This window comes from Eutrigla gurnardus (genome assembly GCF_963514095.1).
Source record: "Eutrigla gurnardus genome assembly, chromosome: 14".
Lineage (NCBI taxonomy): Eukaryota > Metazoa > Chordata > Actinopteri > Perciformes > Triglidae > Eutrigla > Eutrigla gurnardus.
Window position 1 is genome coordinate 19692544 of NC_139937.1, and position 19389 is coordinate 19711932.

General features: G+C 38.8%; 1 protein-coding gene across 1 annotated transcript; it reads right to left on the reverse strand.

The window, feature by feature from the left end:
- Positions 1–880: 880 nt before the first annotated feature.
- Positions 881–19278, reverse strand: LOC311024270 (uncharacterized protein). The gene is made up of 26 exons (XM_084026596.1): positions 18980–19278; positions 16930–17011; positions 16544–16609; positions 15933–16114; positions 15682–15825; positions 15032–15085; positions 14843–14896; positions 13982–14035; positions 13715–13768; positions 13539–13592; positions 11969–12022; positions 11391–11444; positions 11098–11151; positions 10513–10557; positions 7514–7567; positions 7370–7423; positions 6754–6807; positions 5139–5210; positions 4994–5029; positions 4399–4443; positions 4250–4282; positions 3613–3759; positions 3069–3245; positions 2646–2736; positions 2105–2182; positions 881–1995 (listed from the first exon to the last, which is right to left on the reverse strand). The coding sequence occupies exons 1-26, from the start codon at positions 18998–19000 to the stop codon at positions 1790–1792; spliced, it is 2019 nt and encodes a 672-aa protein (XP_083882722.1). The 5' UTR covers positions 19001–19278; the 3' UTR covers positions 881–1789.
- Positions 19279–19389: the final 111 nt, after the last annotated feature.

A 19389-nucleotide genomic window follows, 5' to 3' on the forward strand; every position in this document is an offset into this window, starting at 1 on the left:
AAAAAATACTTTTCACATGAACCATATCATATTCAGAATAACAGTGAAATATAATAGTTTTTAAAAATTATTTTCTTAAAAAGGAGCAAAGTATAAACACGGATCCACAGCATTACTATGCAACATGTAGAATAATAATGGTACTTTTATTTTTGATTGATAACAGGTTTTTGCTTTCACAGAAATCATTTTTATTTCATTTGAATGAATGGGAGTTCTCAACGCTGCTGGTCGAATATTTGTTCGACACAACTTATATTTCCATCATTCTCTATCAATGTGATTTCTGTTGAATGAAAAAAGTGAAACGAGCCTGAACATTATCTATGTACTGTATTTCCTTTCCTATCATTCATGTATTTGTAACCAAGACCTGGTGGAACAAACCAACTACCTGAAATTATATTTGTTGCACTGTGAGTATCATCATCATCATCAGTATACACTGTGAAGTGTCATTTCATTCAGTAAGGACCAAAACTTATGTGCAATTCTTCCTGTTGTGTTGCCGCTCTGAGAATAATAATAAAAAGGGTTTTCTTGAAATCTTCTTTTCATTGTGTCTCTTAATTTATTAAAATAACAAGATTCTGATTTGTAGTTTGGCAAGGAAGTAAAAAGTTCGTAAAGCAACTATTTTACTTAATTGATTTTGATTATGTTGTGCAATAGTGATTTACTGTGGGATTGACAATATTTATATTGAACATTTCAACTCATATTCTTAGTTATACTCTTCTTGCATGTTATATCTCTAAACCATAGATCCCATTTTGCAGCAAAATTGTATCATTATTATTTACTCTGTTATTACTATTACTAGTTGTAGTATTGTAGTATACACACATTTCTCATTTCTATTTTTGTATATAGTTGTATTCTAGGAACTCTTAATATCCAATTTTCCCAGTGATCAATAAAGGATGTCTGATGCAGAACTCCTTACATTTTGTGGACAATTTATTGTGAAGAAATTAGTCTGTAACTACTGAGAACATTTAAAGTTGTTAAAAATTAGAATTCAAGATCGTAAAATTAAAAGAGAAAAGTACCTTGGTTCAGCTATAGATGTCTTTGAAAAAGAAGGAACTATTTAAGAAGGTACTTTGACTGGAGTTTATTTTGTCAGATGTTCAACAGATATTTATATTTTTTAATAGTTTACAGTAGAAACACACTGTGGTCGATAATCACAATGGATTATCATTTCGAGATTCAGAAGTGTGGAACCATCATTTTAATGCGATTTATCTTTTCTGGAATATTATGTTTTCAAATTTACAAACTGGAGACAACTGATTAAAAAAACATCACACAGTTTATCTGAAACAAATTTCAGAGTACAGTACATGTATTTGAGATATTTTACAAATTATTTACATGGCACCTTTTGTTTATTTGTTTTCATAGAGACTTTGGGGAAAGTTTTTTTTTATCAAATTAAACAAACTCAAGACATCATTGATCCTGGTCAAAGCTTTGACAGTGTTTGGATCTTTATGAGGAATTGTATTTGTAATTGGTTTTATTCCTGAACAGTTTCCCCATTTCTTACCAAACCTGCCCACCAGAGGAGACTCCCAGGGTACTACACTGGGTCCTCTGACATTTTCAATGAAGAATAGAATAATTTGCAGCTTTTAAACAATTGATCGTCTTAAATCTAAATTTTTTGTCCCGTTACACCCACTTCTAACGTTAGCTGCAATTCAATGAGACGAACCTTGAAGTTGCCACCAGATGAATCTCAGACCTTCAATAATCAGACGGCGGTGCTCGTCACTCATGTTCACATTTGTGAACTGACCGGTCCTTTCACCAAACCCTGCTCTTTGCGCATCACAGGTGCATGAATGCTGCAGTCTCGTGCCTCGCAGATTCCCGGCACGCCTGCAACCCCGAGCATGCCCGACTGGCCGACTGGACCAGGGAAGCCACGGGGACCTCGCAGACCCTCCATTCCGTTTTTGGGTTCTGCTGGGTGACCTGGCAAACCTTAAATATAAAAAGAAGGCGCAAAACAGACAGGTTCTTTTAGAACCTAATCAGATTGCATATATATATATAGTTATTAATGATTGTGTGAACATGAACAGAGTCCTACCTCTGAGGCCTTGTGGTCCGTCGGGTCCTGCCAGGCCTGTACCTGAATCACCTGCGCGGCCTTTAGGTCCCGTTTGACCTGTTGAGATAAACACAAAGCATTTTTGCGAAATGCTGCATCTCACAGGATACAAGACTGGAGAACACTTAAAAAAAAATCATGTTTTTGTTCTTGATTGGTGTTGAAGATGAATTCATTCTTTCACTCCTTATATTTTTAGCAAGCGTACACCCTTGAATAATTTGATAGAACTTGTTTGGGTTTTTTTTTCTTTCATGACGTCTGTAAAAGGGTCTATATGTATCTCAGTAAAATTAAACTGTAATAAATCTGAGCAAACCACAGTGAGACAGTCAAAAAAAACATTCAAATAAATACTGGGAAGTGTTAATTCAAGGGAGTTACATTCTATAAAAAGATGGCTTAGAGTCTCATGAATTGGTTTGTTTGCTGAGACAAAACAAATAACTATGTAAATATTGTGAGCAAGTAGTTTGAGGGAATGATTTATCAAAATGTTCTTGTGCAAATGAGATTGTACCTCTGTCTCCTTGCGCTCCTTTCTGTCCTTCCAATCCTCTGTCACCTTGAGCACCTCGGGCTCCTTTTGATCCTGTTTTTCCTGCTTTACCCTGAAAGAACGGAGGCAGAAATGGTTAATTTGGTAACTTATGATATATATACGGCTTCTTACAAGACTCTGTGTGTCGTCCTGCATAATCTATTTCATCCGATCTGTCTCACTGAAGAGGAATACTATACATACATGTGTTTTGAAGTATTTTTCAAAGGGCAGAAATTCCTTTATTTACTGTATTATAATTTTACGGACAACTGTGATTAAACTGTGTGACAAAATACAGTCTTTTTTGTTTCATGTACACATTTGCCACTCATGTAGAACAGCTATAAATTGGCATTTTTCTCTCCACCCTTTTAGCTTTGAGGTAGGAGAGGGACTTACAGGTTTGCCTATTGACCCTGATGATCCTTGTGCCCCTGGGGGCCCGATGAGGGTCCGGTTGTTAATTGGGCAGCCCTGGGAGCACTTGGCCCGGATGGAGGCGGCGTACTGGGAGATCTGGGTCGTGACCACACCTTTGCAGAGCTGCAGGACCTGCTCATCAGTCAGACCAGGACCCTGCAGGACAGAAATATGAATATTTCCTTCCTGGCCCAGCCAGTTTGAACTCAACAAAATTATATGATATGATAAAATAAAGCATAGTCTTTCAAACTGCATTATTGTGAAATGCCCGATGTTGAAATGACAAGAGATGGTGAAAAAAATTAAAATGTTTCTAATTAATAGAGAGTTTTCAAATTAAGTATAAAGCATAACATTTGTTTTTCTTGAATTAAAATTGGCATTTTTGCTGGATGGCTGAGACAAAACTGACCCGAGGTCCAAAACTTAAAGTCAATTTAAAAACTGCTGTGACTCACTGATACTGATGACATTTAAGTGCTCTGAAAGCAGACGATCTGTTACACAAACTGCTACTCACAGAGGGACCTGGAACTCCTTTGGGTCCTGCTTGACCTTTAACGCCGAGGTCACCGAAGGCGCCTCGCTCACCTCTGGTGCCCGGGATGCCGGGCGGTCCCACGGGGCCGGGGACACCGTTAGGACCGACTGCTCCTTTTGGTCCACGCTGTCAGAAAATGAGGGCGGAGAAGCACAGATTAATCATGTTTAACTGTAATTATTGTCTCTTTTACATATCACAAGGCTGCTTATAGCTGCTTATGGCTGTTCATAGCCAACTGTACAAAGAAGAAGAAAGAACATAGTTACATAATGACATATCTACATGGCTATTTTACATTTTCTCTCTCTCTCTCTCTCTCTCTCTCTCTCTATATATATATATATATATATTAATATATATCTCAGTTCAAATGTATCTTACACCTTAATTGTTCTTTATTAAAAGCTCTTTTGGACAGAAGTCATTAACCTGAAGTTTATCATTTAATAATATCTCTAAACTCTAAAGAACCTTGACGCCTGCTATCATTTTAAAAAACAACAATCCTTTTGGGTTCTGTATATAGATTATTTTGGAAACTCCTCGACGGCGTTAGATGTGCGTCTATTTCTATGACGTCATGGTAAAAAGATAAAGTAAACAGCGTAACCACCTGTCCTTTGTCTCCACGCTCTCCCACGCCGCCCTGGATGGAGAAAAAAGGTACAAACTAATCAGTAGGTAATCCCCCCCCAGGTGCGGATAGAGGAAGTGAAATGGAGAAACATGTTTCATCATCAGACTGTAAACAGGCAGAATTACCTTTTGTCCAATCGCACCTTTAATTCCCTTTTTCCCTGCTGCACCCTGCAGGGGGAAAAAACACCCAACAACTACGTGTGATGAAAGAGGAAGTGGTTATCATTGTTTCGCACAAACAACAGCTGACTGACTCCTCGAGTTACCTGGTCGAATAAGGATAGTAAACTATTTGTAATGTAAAAGAGGAAGTACAAGATAAAAAAAAAGACAGAGATCAACTGCCTATTACAAAACTACTACAAAATGCTTGGACAGCTGAGCCGGCGGCTTGCAGCTAATGGTGCCAAGAGTGTTAACAGTACAAACCATGGAAATGGTGCTGACAATCAATCGATTCATTGAGAAAATAATCAGCAGCTTAATCTATGATGAAAATAGTCAGCAGATAATAGTTTGAAATGAGGTCCACCTCAACCAACTTCAACAGTAAAATCCTGTTTTTACATGAATGCGTAACTCATAATAATCTAACAATAGATAGTATAACCTTCACAGTTTAACACTCTAACTACTTTTGACCTATTACACATCATTTTCAACATGTGTACCAGAGTATTTTGAACATGAACAGACAGACGTGTGGTGAAACACTCACCTTAACACCATCAGGTCCCGTCTCACCTTTCGCTCCCTGGAGGAAAATTCAGGACCCGGTTTAGGTTGTGTTTCTGAATTTCAGATCACATTCAAGTTGCTCTTTGTGTAAAGACGAGACCCCGGTGACCCTGTGTTGTACTCACAGTCTGGCCTTGGAGGCCCTTCGGTCCTGGTTTGCCTGGTAGTCCGGCATCTCCTTGCTCTCCTTCAGCTCCCTGTTGAACAAACACAGAGAATAATACTCAATCAATGGGAGTAATAGCTGATAAATATATTAAGTTTAAAGTGTATAACTTTTTGGTTTTGCTGTGATCATAAATATACTTCTGAGTCATGCAATTTGAGGGACACCATATAAAACTCAAAATTGAGATCTCATTGGTGTAGAAAAGAACAGAGTTGAAGTGAATGGAGGCATATGCACATATGAGTACTGATTTGAACATTATTAACTATAATTATCAAGTGTGTTTACATTTTCAAACGTATTTTACACTAATTATTCTAATTATTAATTGTATATACATTATATGAGAGAGAGAGAGAGAGAGAGAGAGAGAGAGAGAGAGAGAGAGAGAGAGAGAGAGAGAGAGAGAGAGAGAGAGAGAGAGATGGGGGAAATTAAGACAACATACAGCAGTAAGTAAAATACATTTATTGTTAACATAATATATGATTTGAAAAAGTAAAACTCAGTCATAAATGTGTTCACCATATGAGTCTTCTTCCAGTAGTTAAACTGTTCTTCTCAAGCGATGAGAGATTTCACTTTGACCTTTCAAAAATGAAAACTGAGCCTGGAACCCCCCCTGTGGCCATTACCATACCACAGAATTGAAGTTCCCTCTGAAAGTCTGCTAGAAGATGTGAATGCAGTAGTACATACGATACAACAGGCTGATCTATAGAACAGCAGCAGTGATAGATGATCTTGATCTCCAAGATCTTGTTACATTTTCCTTTTTTTATTTATTTTTTGATGGATAAGGACACTTGTAGTTTTTAATTTGTCTCTATAAACGAACAGAACATGTTTTCTTGCATTCAGGGACAGTCCCCAACTTCCTTCTCTTAATGTCACTGTGATCAAATTAGTGTGAAAAACAAGAAGTTAACCTCCAGAGAGCTGGACTATGGATACTTTGAGGTTGTCAGAAAAGGGTTTCAATTGTATTTTGCAACCACAATTGACTTCTTCAGAAATACATCTGTCACAAAAAAAACCCATATGTGTCTCGGGCTTTTATTGTGAAAGGTATTTGTAAAGGTTGAAAGGAGTAATAAAGCATACTGTCTAAGTTCGGACAATGGAGCCTCCGTTGTTGTACAATACAGTGTAGATTTTGTTTGAGAAGCGTCGCTAGCATCTAGCCATCGTCAAACTGGTGGTTTTTATTTGGAATACCCTGCGGTTAAACATGCACCTCTGACGGATCGGCGCAAATGTTGAAATAGGTGTCATTTGGATAAACTGATCACACATTGCGAATGTAACTGGTTACTTCTCACCTTGTTTTGGCAAGGAAAGGCTGATAAAGCTGGTGATGCTTAGCAAAGTAATCACGCTGTTTTCTTAAACCGAAGTGAGGACACAAAATTAAGCAATGTGTTTAGCAGTGTTACTTTGATTGGGTCTCAGAAGTTCAGCAGTTTGAAATTTGCATATTCTTGCCCTGCAAAAAAAAGAATATGACCAGGCTCTACACCTTTAAAACAACAGTCGGCTGAGTCACTAATCAAACCTGTGAGTTCACTCACCCTGGCGCCCACTCTTCCTCGGGGTCCTCTCACACCACCATCTCCCTTACTGCCCTGCAGAAGCACAACACACATTAAGACACTGAGTGGCACACATTTGGGCCTTTTCTAGAATGGAAACAACATGTTAAACATAAGTTTTATGTTTCTTAAATGGCCAAACTCAATGGATTGTGTTCAGGAAAACAGCCTTGCATGTTCTGGCTTGAAATGCAGCCACTCACAACAAAAACAGGAAACAAAAGACGTGGGTGTTGTCGATTGACATGATACGCCGCCAGTGTATTGCTATATCAGATAACTAAATCGTTCCCCATGTCATGATTCCTTTTGTGGAACTATAGGTACCAAGAATATATAATACAGTATAACTATGAGGTGGTTTTTTTCTGCCAAACAGGATTCCATCTGCGTCTACGGCAACATGTTGGAGATAGATTCATAAGTCTATTGTTTTTTCAAATCCATCTGCAGCAGAACATTGCTTTGCTCCCGTGCTGGTACTCCTGTTTGCCTGTTTCTCCAAACTCCATCTACTAAAGATGCATTTTTCCATTTGGATGAATGAAATACTCTATGCTAGATATTTATAGTGTTGAGCTATTCTATTCGTTACCTTGGCTCCAAAAATTCCAGGCTCTCCCATCACACCCGAGACTCCTGTAGGACCCTGAGGAAGAAGATGAACTGATGTTTGTAGCAGCAGGGGAAGTAAAGATGGCAGATAGTTATAAAGCTCTACAAACTGGGTCTAACTCACATCTTCTCCAGGGTCACCGCCGCCGCCTGGCAGGCCGTCAAGACCTGCATTACCCTGAGAGAGAAAAGGAATGAACTCGAGCAAAGAGAAAACACTGTGGAATATGTTCTGACATTCGTTGTGTTTGTAAACAGGGGTGGTGGATTTTGTGGGCAGAGAAAGTGAGAGTTCTGTAGCATGCTGTCACATGTGAGCGCTAAAATCACAAAGAATATGGATCATCTCCTTCCTGATTTGACTGGTTTTCCAGAAGAAGACATTAAGTCTTAAGTTTCCTGATCCTTACTCATTGTATGGATCCAACTATATGGATCTACACAAAAGAACACCTATCTATACAAAAGAACAACCCAGTATCTACACAAAAGAACAACCCAGTATCTATACAAAAGAACAACCCAGTATCTACACAAAAAAACAAACAAGTATCTACACAAAAGAACAACCCAGTATCTACACAAAAGAACAACCCAGTATCTATACAAAAGAACAACCCAGTATCTACACAAAAGAACAACCCAGTATCTACACAAAAGAACAACCCAGTATCTACACAAAAGAACAACCCAGTATCTACACAAAAGAACATCTATCTATACACAAAAGAACAACCCAGTATCTACACAAAAGAACACCTATCTATACAAAAGAACAACCCAGTATCTACACAAGAGAACAACCCAGTATCTACACAAAAGAACAACCCAGTATCTACACAAAAGAACACATATCTATACAAAAGAACAACCCAGTATCTACACAAAAGAACAACCCAGTATCTACACAAAAGAACACCTATCTATACAAAAGAACAACCCAGTATCTACACAAAAGAACAACCCAGTATCTACACAAAATAACACCTATCTATAAAAAAGAACAACCCAGTATCTACACAAAAGAACAACCCAGTATCTACACAAAAGAACAACCCAGTATCTACACAAAAGAACACCTATCTATACAAAAGAACAACCCAGTATCTACACAAGAGAACAACCCAGTATCTACACAAGAGAACACCTATCTATACAAAAGAAAACCTCGTATCTACACAAAAGAACAAATTAAGGCCACAAATATCTTGATGCTTAAAATGTTCTACTTTCACAAGAAATCTTTTCGATCCCGGACTCCTGATGGTCCTAAATCAGATACAGGTCTGTCTGAATTAAATTATAACAATTGTCCAAACCCCTGTTGATATTTTGCCATCTATTATTTACATCTAAATATAGCCGTAAACCTGTTTGTTACATCAGTTCCTTCCCACAGGCCGTGGGAGGAGCGAGTAGTCAAAACACCATCAATAACCCTCGGCCAGGTGACAGACAGCATGACCTGCACACAATGAAGCTTATGGAGATGCAAAACATGTCAACATCTCTTGTATTAACTTTTGCTTTTGCTTGGATTGGTATTTTTCTGACTTGTACTGCGGCTACAGTTTTGGTTTCAAGTTAGAGCTTGAACTGTCCCCGATATTCTTTTTTTATGCGTTGTGGTGTCGATGAGTGAAAATGCAAGAAGCTGAAACAACCAGATAACTGTTTGTTTTTTTGATTGCCATGAAGCTCAAAGCAACAGAGAGTACTTTGGAAATGTCCATGTGCTTTAGACATCCCCTTATGTGTCACTGGTACTGCCTAGATGAACGTGAAGATAATTATGTTACTCAGTTCCTGCTCTGATTACATACTCTTCACTAAAGCTGCCCATTGATGGAGGGAAGACAAAAGTAAAACTATAAAGATCCTTGAAATAATCCGGGTATTTTTCTGACATGAAGTGAAAGTATTTAAAATAATTTCAAAACATCACGCTGTCGTGAAATGAAAGAACAGAAATGTCCTTCTTCCCTCCGGGGAGAAATCCCATTCTGAGTCAGATGTTATAGAAAGTCAGACGAGGCAATGGGAAAACAAAAAATGGCGTTTCCTTGCCAACACACGTTTGTTATAATGGGATCAAAAAATAAAAGTTCTCGACATGACCTGAAAACATTTAACGCTTTCATAGAACATACAGTAAGTTTAGTGATCTTGCAATAATTATTAGTTTTATTATAAGTTTGTTAAGGTAAGATTACTAAAGAAGAAATAAGCGTGTGTTAGAGCTGCTGATAAATGTATATGTTATTAACTTCCCTACTTCTATTATAGTGTAAAAAAAAGGTCACTTTTCATATAAACACTGTGTTATTTCACATCTGCTCCTGGTCAGGACAAAGTCCCGTTTGTTTAAATGATTCATTTGGACAGACAGCTGCTGGTTCGACCACCAGGCCTGTACCGCATGGTGACTAAGCAGTCTGTGGTTCAGCGTTTTGCTCAAAAGCACTTGAGCAGGACATTTGCAAAGGTCAAACCGGTGACTCCTTAGCTCCAGACAGATTCCTGCGCAACGCTGGTTATTTTCGTGTTCATAAACCATAATGATCCATCACATTTTGTTTCACATCGCATTCTTTTTTTCCTTTAGGGGAAGATTGAGGCCGACAGACAATCTTTCCATTTAAGTGAGATAACGTTTGGAGGCCTAAAGAGGTCAAATTATACAGTAACTCACAGGAAAAACCCAAAGATGTGTTTCTGATTAGCCGTCCTATTGATGATATCACAACCCCTCTGACTTATCGTGGAAGCTTTGATTGGAAACCCCTGGGGACCCTGAATATTAACAGCACATTTAATCAGAATTTGGCCAGTAGTGTTTGAGACGTTTTGGCATCACATACTTCTATGATGTTTCAGTATTTACTCCTCAGAAGTAACTGTTACAGAATAAAGGTTGTCATTGGGAAACTAAAAACTCTCCACTGAAAAGGAGACTGATAAGATATTGATCACACACACACACACACACACACACACACACACACACACACACACACACACACACACACACACACACACACACACACACACACACACACACACACACACTGTCATAATGAATAATAAACTATAGTAATAACATGTTTAAATGTGTGTTTGTACCTTTGGTCCACCAGGTCCGATGGGCCCCAGCTGTCCAGTATAACCCTGAGGAGACACAAATACATCTCTGTGTGATGAGTACATCATTTCAAAGAAATGTTTAATTCATGAGAACGGATTGAGTAAAAACACACGAAGCGGCTCATTGAAAACAGTAAATAAATGATCGCCACACTGGCTGTGAAGCCTCAGTGTCAGTGATGTCATTTGTTGATACAGAAACTCACTTAAGGAAGTGAACAGACAGTCACATGCTCTCTACCTCTCACTTCCTCGTCTCTCATAATGGAAACATGGACATGGACGCCATCTCCTGTTTCATAACTGACTTACATTCACCCACACTGCCAAGAAACTGCTTTGAACTTTATTACGCTGAGCAAACATATTTTAGCAACAGGAAGCGTTGTGTTGATTTTGTAACAAAAATGTACATGTCATAATATCACATCCAGCCATGATAATCATCCACGTATTAAATCTACTTAGAGCTCGAAATAGAAACAGTTATGGGGGAAAAGTGAGCGGATATCCAAACCGAATGTGAGTGATTACATTATCAAATAGAGATAATAGGTTTCTTACAGTGTAACCCGGGTCGCCGACATCACCTGGAAACCCTGGAGCGCCGATCTGACCCTGTTTGGAGAAGACGGGACGGTTAAAGAGATTCAAAACTAGCTGCTTTATTGACGTCTGATGGTGAGCAGAGGGAAGTGAAACAAGACTACACATTTGTTCCCAGTGAAGAATACAGTCACTTTTCAAAGCAGGAAGAAGTCCTTCATCACTCAGGTGAGCAGGGAATGTAATGTTATGTAGTTTGGCCATGACCTTGCTGCAGAAATACTGTACTTCAGATCCTCTCGTTGCCATACCTTCAGTCCGTCTCGTCCCTGAGGACCCTCTTTGCCTTTGTTACCAAGAAATCCCTGAACAGCAAACACAGACGTGACAGGAATGAGGGAAAGATGATGAAGAATGAATCGAAAACATCAGCCGTTCTATGAACAGTAGAAGTGTATGAGGAGTCGTAAAATGAACAAAACGAGTAGATGTTTTGGAAACAGGTTGAAAGTTCAAACTGATAGATGACAGATAATAGATTAAATTGCATTTTCAGAGAGTAGTTACCTGCTAACTCAATTAAATTCAGTACAATATAATATTTTTCTTATTTACATTTAGTTCATACATAAATTGTTATGTCATATTTGAGCTATACATGTTTAAAAGAGAAATAAAACATTTGCAAAGTAAACGATTTCATATAATGAAAAAGTGAAAAAAAAACATTTTAATTTATTAATTAATTAAATTAATTTAAATTATTTAATAAATTCATTAATATTATTAAATACATTTCAATCTTATCTAAACACACGTGTTTATTATGTTTGTACAAGCAGTTAAAATAAATGAAAGAAAGTTTAAATGTGTGCATTTAACACTTTACCTTGATACCTCTACCTCCCTTTGGTCCCTGAGACCCAGCATCACCTCGAGGGCCCTGAAATGAAACAAACTCTACATTAAAAATGTAGATTTGTGTTTGCGGTGTTGCAGGCTGTTGAATTTGAGATTTGAAATAAAGCGTGTGACAACTACAAACTGGGCTCCAGAAACAAAAGTAAAAATAAGTAATATATATTTATCATTTAGTGCAGCTGGTGTGAAGAGTTTGGGGAAAAAAGTAATGTATTTCACATGTTGTGTAACAGCAACAACTGGTAAAGCCCCAAAGTTACCAGCAGCCTCTTTTACTGGGTCTCTGGTCCACCTGGTGAGCTGAAGGAACCACCATGACGGTTGTTGTTGTGCCAAACTGGCAGGTGGAGGGGATTTCCAACAAATACTGGATCAGCATCTTGAGACCACCTGGATCTTCACGTATCCATTATGGTGATTTAGAGTCTCCGTCATATTATTGTTGCACCTTCCTTAGCAGGTCTTACATACATATTGGGTTTTTTATTACTTTTATTCACTGCTGTATTGTTGATCGTACGATATAATACAACTTTACAACATTAAATGTGCATTTTTATATATTTATACTTTGTCTTAAATTGCTCCAGCATAGTTTCTATTTTGACTTCTATTCCATAGTTTAATATCCCTCTTATTGAGTTTTTATGCTCCATATATCTGGAACAAACTCCCAGAAAACCGACTCAAGGTTGAACACTTTTTAGCCTTTTATTAAATAATTTCTGGCACTGCACTGTAGCTTTTATTAAGATTTCACGTGATCATTCATGTGTGATCACAATTTAATGTTTAAAACAAAATAAAAAATGTAAATTTATTCAAGAAAACTACAACCATGGATGCTTCTGTAGCTTTTTAAGTCCTAAAGTGTTTTTCCAGAATTCAGGAGGGGTACAAACACAGGATTAAGATCACAACATACTTTAACGTCACTGCCTTAATTTGATGTGACATCTAGATTAGATTGTGTTTATTGGTCCATAAAGATTTTTTTATGTGGTGAGTTTAGTACTTATATTGCTATATTTTTATGTGTCCATGTTATGTTTTACGTGTTCTTTGCTCATGTGAAGCACTTTATAACGATTATTATTATTGTTGTTATATTTCATATAAATGAGGTCTTCAAAATACTGAATTATTAAATATTAACACTTTGAAATAAACTCCGCCTGTATTTTCATTTCTATGTTATATTGATTATTTAATGCATACATTTAAAATAAACTGGCGAAGTGATTAATTTTGCACGTCTATCTCATTGTTTACATTTTTAAATGATGAATAAAGATACACATTTATTGCAAAAATCTTTTTTTTTTCCTTTTCTATTCTACGTTATCTGATGATATATTTGTCCAAAGATGTACAGTTTCCATTTTATCTTTAATTTAAAGATGACTCCAACATTGAAGGTGAGGAGTCTCTCTCACCTACTACCTTCAATAAAAAGAATGTGAAGAAAAAATGATATTCATATTTTGTTTCTAAGTTCAGTTGAGATACAAGAAAAGAGGTGGAGGTTGTTTCCTTACAGTCTCACCGGGACCTCCGACTCCTCCGCGGGGTCCCTCCATACCAACGTCACCCTGTTGACACAAAAGAAGTCATGTTCTAATCAATCATCTGCATCTGATGTGTGTGTGTGTGTGTGTGTGTGTGTGTGTGTGTGTGTGTGTGTGTGTGTGTGTGTGTGTGTGTGTGTGTGTACCTTTAGACCCAGCTCTCCATGATCTCCTGGGTCCCCTATAAGTCCAGGTTCTCCCTGATAACGACAACAGATTCAGTAAATTAGTTACTTACTAAGTTACATTTAAAACCAATTCTCTAAGAAAGTATTATGTATATCATTTTTTTAATATATATTTCCCTCTGCGATGTAATGGAGTAGAAATATAAAGTAGAAAAAAAGGAAATAATCATGTAAAGTAACAAATTGAACAAACTAGTTACCTTCTACCACTGGTTTTAAACTCACCATGGCTCCAGAGAAACCAGAAGCACCGTCATCCCCTTCAAGTCCGACGTCACCCTGCGAGAGGAGAGGTCAAAGGTCAAAACAAAACCAACGCACGAACAAAACTAAAGAATACGATTGTTTAGCACTCAGACAGACACACACACACACACACACACACACACACCAAGGTTAATGACAACATCTTCAAATTTACTTAAAGGAGTCATCACCTGGTTTTATACGTATCCAGCCCCCCTTGGATCGCTTTGGATCACTTCGTAAAACTTATTAGAAAAAAAAAAAAAATTTTTAATCAAACATTGAGCTTGTTCTGACCCTTTTTCGTACCGCGATTTTATCACGCGAGATTACGCGCGAGGTTTTGACTGGTCCGGATGTGCATTGTATAATATGTAATGAGGCGCGCGTTGATTCGCCGCAGGAAGGACAGAGCCGGGGGGGCTTGCCTGCATGCAGACTCCAAAACATAATGGCGGCGCTTCGGCGATTTCAGGTAGCGGACGGGGCGGGGTTGGGTGGTGAAAGAGGGGTGGGCTTATGCAAGTAGCCGCCACGGTGACGTCACCGAAGGCGCAGAATCAAAATCTCGTGCTTTAGGAATGCACACCCTTGTGTGCTATTCCTGTTCGGAAAAAGAGCAGAAGCGACAAAACGGCGCCACTTTCAAACTCCAGCCTTTCAGGCAAGTTTCAACTGAGGTCAAACACAGATATGCATGTTTTAACAAGAGAAATTGCGATTTCCAGGTGATGACTCCTTTAAACACTGATGTCAGTTCAGAGTCAGTACAATATATCAGTATATATTTATATTGTATCTCTCAATATAAATGGTGTTGTGGTTACATGAGTTACTGACCACTGGTCCGGTGTCTCCTCCTCTCCCCCGGACCCCCTTGGTTCCTTTATAACCCTAAAAGCAGATATATAAACACAGATTAAACTCCCAGTGTCCTTTGCAGCAGCAGAAGCACTTGGACACACGGCTAATTCATACAGGATTTCCCAGAATTTACCAACATGCAGTAATAATATTTTATTCTCTCACCTCTCTGCCTTGAGCTCCCGGCTCACCATCTTTACCCTGCAGACCTCTGGATCCCTGACAGGAAAATTAGACAGAATCAATAACAGATAAGCAAGATAAAAAAACATTTATTTGTCCATTCCTGCAGACTGTTACCGTGTTTCTGCACCAACGATAGAAACATGTGAATCTCGAGAATAAACTATAAATGGGTGAAGATGTATGCATATTGTGATTCATTATAATATTTTTCTTAATCTCAGGCTGATGATTGCACTTTGCACACTTGTGATTATTTAAAGTGATGTTACAAATGTGATAAATATCCCTCAACTCCTATCACATCTGCAGCATACATCGGATACATCGGATTCCCGTGTTTTTAGTCTCTCCAATAACACAAGGATGCTAGATGTAGAGCATTTGACTGACTCTGAAACTCACTAAAAACAACCTCTGATGGGCTTTTTTCACATTTCCAGTGTAGCTTTGATGGCCAGCAGTGATATTTAAACATGAAAAACATGAATTACAAATTTGAGATCACTGGATGAATTCAGTGAGTAATGGGAACAAATCCTTTGTTGCATGAGATGAAATGTTTTCAGCAGGACAGAGGGTGGTGATTGCTGAGAATAAAGGGACTTTAACTTGATGAAAGGAGTCGGTACCTTTGGACCCGCAAAGCCAGCAAATCCAGGCTGCCCAGGCTCACAGTCACACTCCGTCGGCCCCTCCTCCCCGAGAGCTACGTCGCCCCCAGACTCCTCCGAGGAGCCGGTGTCTGGTCCTGCTGGAGGGTACTCGTACGGGACCTGAAGCACAACAACATCACACCATGGTTGAAGTATGCGTCATGTGGTCGAAAAGCTCCAGAACAGCAGCTTAAAGGACTGTGTGGTGAAATGGCAGCTGGTCGTACCTGCATCGTCTCTGTGTCCTCCTTGGCGTAGTGGGACTCGGCGGTGGTGGCGTAGGGGAAGGCGTCCTCGGTGATCATGGTGACGTGGGTGGGTTCAGGACCGTAGGGGTCGTAAGGGTCGTAGTCCCCTTCCTCAGGCCTCTGGTCCTCATCGTAGCTGTGGGTCGGCTCTGGTGGATACTCTTGATGGTGCAGAGGAGACGATGATGGAACAACATTCAGACTTTCAGTCCTGGGACTTAAAGGGATAGCTGTGATGTCTCCCTATTCATAGTATTACCTCCAGTAGATGGAGTTTGGAGAAACAGACAGGAGCTAAGCTAAGTGTAATGCTGTGGACGTATTTTAGACATAAAGAAAAATCAATATCAGTTTCAGTATGCGCTATATTTAGAATATTTTCACAGCTTCACCTTGCCTTCAGACAGCGTAAGAACCCCATACAGCTCCACTTCAAACACTCCTTGCAAGGTGCTTTTTACAGTTTGTGCTCCATGTTTACAGTTTGGAGGTCTCCCAGCAGTCCTGTGTGCTTTTTCTTTTGGACAAAGCACAAACTGCTGGACTCACACGGTCAGGGAAGAATAAACAGTCAGGGTCACTGTGCTCACCTGGTTGAGGAGAGGCTAAGTTGTTGTAGCGGTCGACTACGGAGCCTTCATAGCTGTGATCCTCACCTGGACGCACACAAGTGAAACACAATTATTTATATATATATATATATATATGAAATCTGTAAGTTTGAGTTGGTTGTGATGGATATTTGTCATTATTTTTGATTTCACTAACCAAAAAAATATCATTAAAGATTGTTGTTCCATCCCAAACACACATAATATTTAATGTATCCGTTTCCCACAAATGTAGCATACATTCATCATTAACAATGAACAAATAAATCTAGGTTTGCTTGTTTCTAATCTTGTTTCCTGTAGTTTTTCCAGTGACGCTGCAGTAAAGCTCACTTAACAGAAGCTGTTAATGATAAATGAAGGACCTGAGTGGGATCCGGAATATTCCTCCTGGCAGAGAGATGAGACGATACACAGCAACACAAGCAGCCCTGAGAGGAGAGACGCCTGCAGGGGGAAAACGCATCCATTTAATAGCATCCGACACTCAGCCCACAGCAGGCCACATGAGTCTAGTCCAGTTCACAGCAGGAGGCAGAGCATCTCAACTCATTTCTTGATTTTTGGGTGCAGAACAGCCACTGCAAAAAGTTTAAATGTACTGAAAAAAACGTCAACTTAATGCAGCAACAAATGTCAGTATCTAATGTATAAAATAAAATAAATAAACATAGAATTGAATTGTCATCTATATCTAATTTTTTTTTACCTTTTACTATTTTAAAATTGTATTATTTTATTTACTTATTTTTTTAAATAATTGTTACTGATATCACTGTTGCTCTTTCATTTGTTTATTTTTTAAATCTCTTTATTTTTCATGTATTTATTATTACTATTATTATTATTATTATTATTATTATTATTATTATTATTATTATGATTATTAATTATAATAATTTTTGAACTTCTTTTTTTCTTAATATTCATGATCCTTATGACATATTTACCTGTCCAGAAATGTTGCACTGAAACATAAAAACCGAACGTTGATATGAACATTTCAATAAGCCAAACTGTGGAGAATCATGTTTAATGACGTGAACGAGGGGCCTGTATTGATCTGATCAGAATACTGTCTACTGTACAGATTCTTTTGTGCGGGCTGACCAGAACCAGCATGGCTCGTTGGTCTAGGGGTATGATTCTCACTTCGGGTGTGAGAGGTCCCGGGTTCAAATCCCGGACGAGCCCTTAAAGAAAAATATTACAACTTTAAAACTATGATCTGAAGGAGTACAACAAAATATGGTCTAGGCGTGAGATGTAGCCTTGGAAATCTTGGTGTGTGTGTGTGTGTGTGTGTGTGTGTGTGTGTGTGTGTGTGTGTGTGTGTGTGTGTGTGTGTGTATCAACTGGTCACGACTCTCCACTTTTAACTTAAGTTTTCCTTTAAGTTGTAAGTGGAGTGTTGGAGTCAGTCAGTCGTACCAAGGTACCACCTTGTTTAAAATGTATAATAATTCAATATCAGCAAGTTTTATCCCGACACACTCTCGGAGTGAATGGGAATATTCGTCCTGCCAGCAGTGTTTGCAGCGTGATGCTGTCAATAAACACCCACTGCAGGTTAGTTTGGGGGAAGCATGCTGCGGCGGGAATGAAGCAGTAACCCTGAGCTGAAGGACCTCCGGGGCAGTGAGGGGAGCCGCTCCTTCATTCTCTCATAATCTCATAGATCCTTTGCAGTTTGTTATAAAACAATGAATGCCACATCTTTTTGGGGCCAAAGATTAAATTGTTTTCTCCCAGGTTTTATCTCTCATCAACGCCTCCGTTGAATCTACATGCTGGGCACATTTCAGGGAAAACAAATGCTTTATTTTTTCATACAAATCAATAGAAATTTCCTCTAAAAGATCAGTCTCGTGTCTTTCAAGAGAAAACGACCCACAGAAATATCATCTCAACAGAACGACGCCCAAGAATGCAGAATCTTACATGAAAATACCATTTTTAAGATAAAGAAAGTTTCTGGACAAATAACAATGACATGTTTCAGCTCGATTCTCACTGCATGTCAGTTCATTACAATGAGTTTGGTTCATCCACAATTACTTTTTTTCCCCCAAACACATAATAGTGCCGGTATTTTAAGAAGAATGAATGAGTTTTCCAAGCTATTAACCATCACTGCTAATTAAGACACCAACTAAACCTAACATCTAAAAGAGTAAATGAAGACCGAAACACACCAAAACGGATAAAGACAATTAAACACTTGCTGGATCACATTTACCATCCAATGTCTATATGGTGTTCCATTAACTGTCCCCATGTCACAAATCTGATATTTTTACTTTTTGTCTCCACTGAAAAAAGAATGTTTAATCCGTGTTTCATTTCATGTAAATTCCAGTGGACCAAAAGCAGACAGCAAACCTGCAAGGCCCAAAGTAGAGCATCCCCTCTTACCTTGTGGCTGGTGGCTCCCATGATGCTGCAGAGTCCCCTCAGACCAGACCGGATCACGCACAGGAACGCTTTCAGGATTCAGACGAGGACAAAAAAAGGACCTGATTTAGCTTTCCCTGAGCAGCTCTCCTCACAGCATTATCGTCCTGATGGATCCCCCCCCTGTGCTCTCTGTCCCTCCAGGATCCCCCAGGTTCCCAGGCACTGACGGGATCCTCTTTCCTTTTTTGCTCTTCTCGTCCTCTATCTACTCTCAACAGAGTGAGAAATACCTGAGCCAGAATCCAGCATCAGCAGAGAAGACGGAGAGAAAGTGAGATGGGGGGGGATTTGTGCAGACAAGTCATGCAAGCAACATCCTAACTTTACTCTTTTCACACGTAGATCATTAGAATAATTCCACTAAACTT

Excerpts from the sequence above, each read along its gene's own strand:
- LOC311024270 (XM_084026596.1), bottom strand. The coding sequence starts at position 19,000 with ATGGGAGCCACCAGCCACAAG. Across the intron at positions 14,036-14,842 it reads GAGGAGACACCGGACCAGTG|GGTGACGTCGGACTTGAAGG; the intron begins GTCAGTAACTCA and ends CTCCTCTCGCAG. Across the intron at positions 5,030-5,138 it reads AGGGCCTCCAAGGCCAGACT|GGAGCGAAAGGTGAGACGGG; the intron begins GTGAGTACAACA and ends ATTTTCCTCCAG.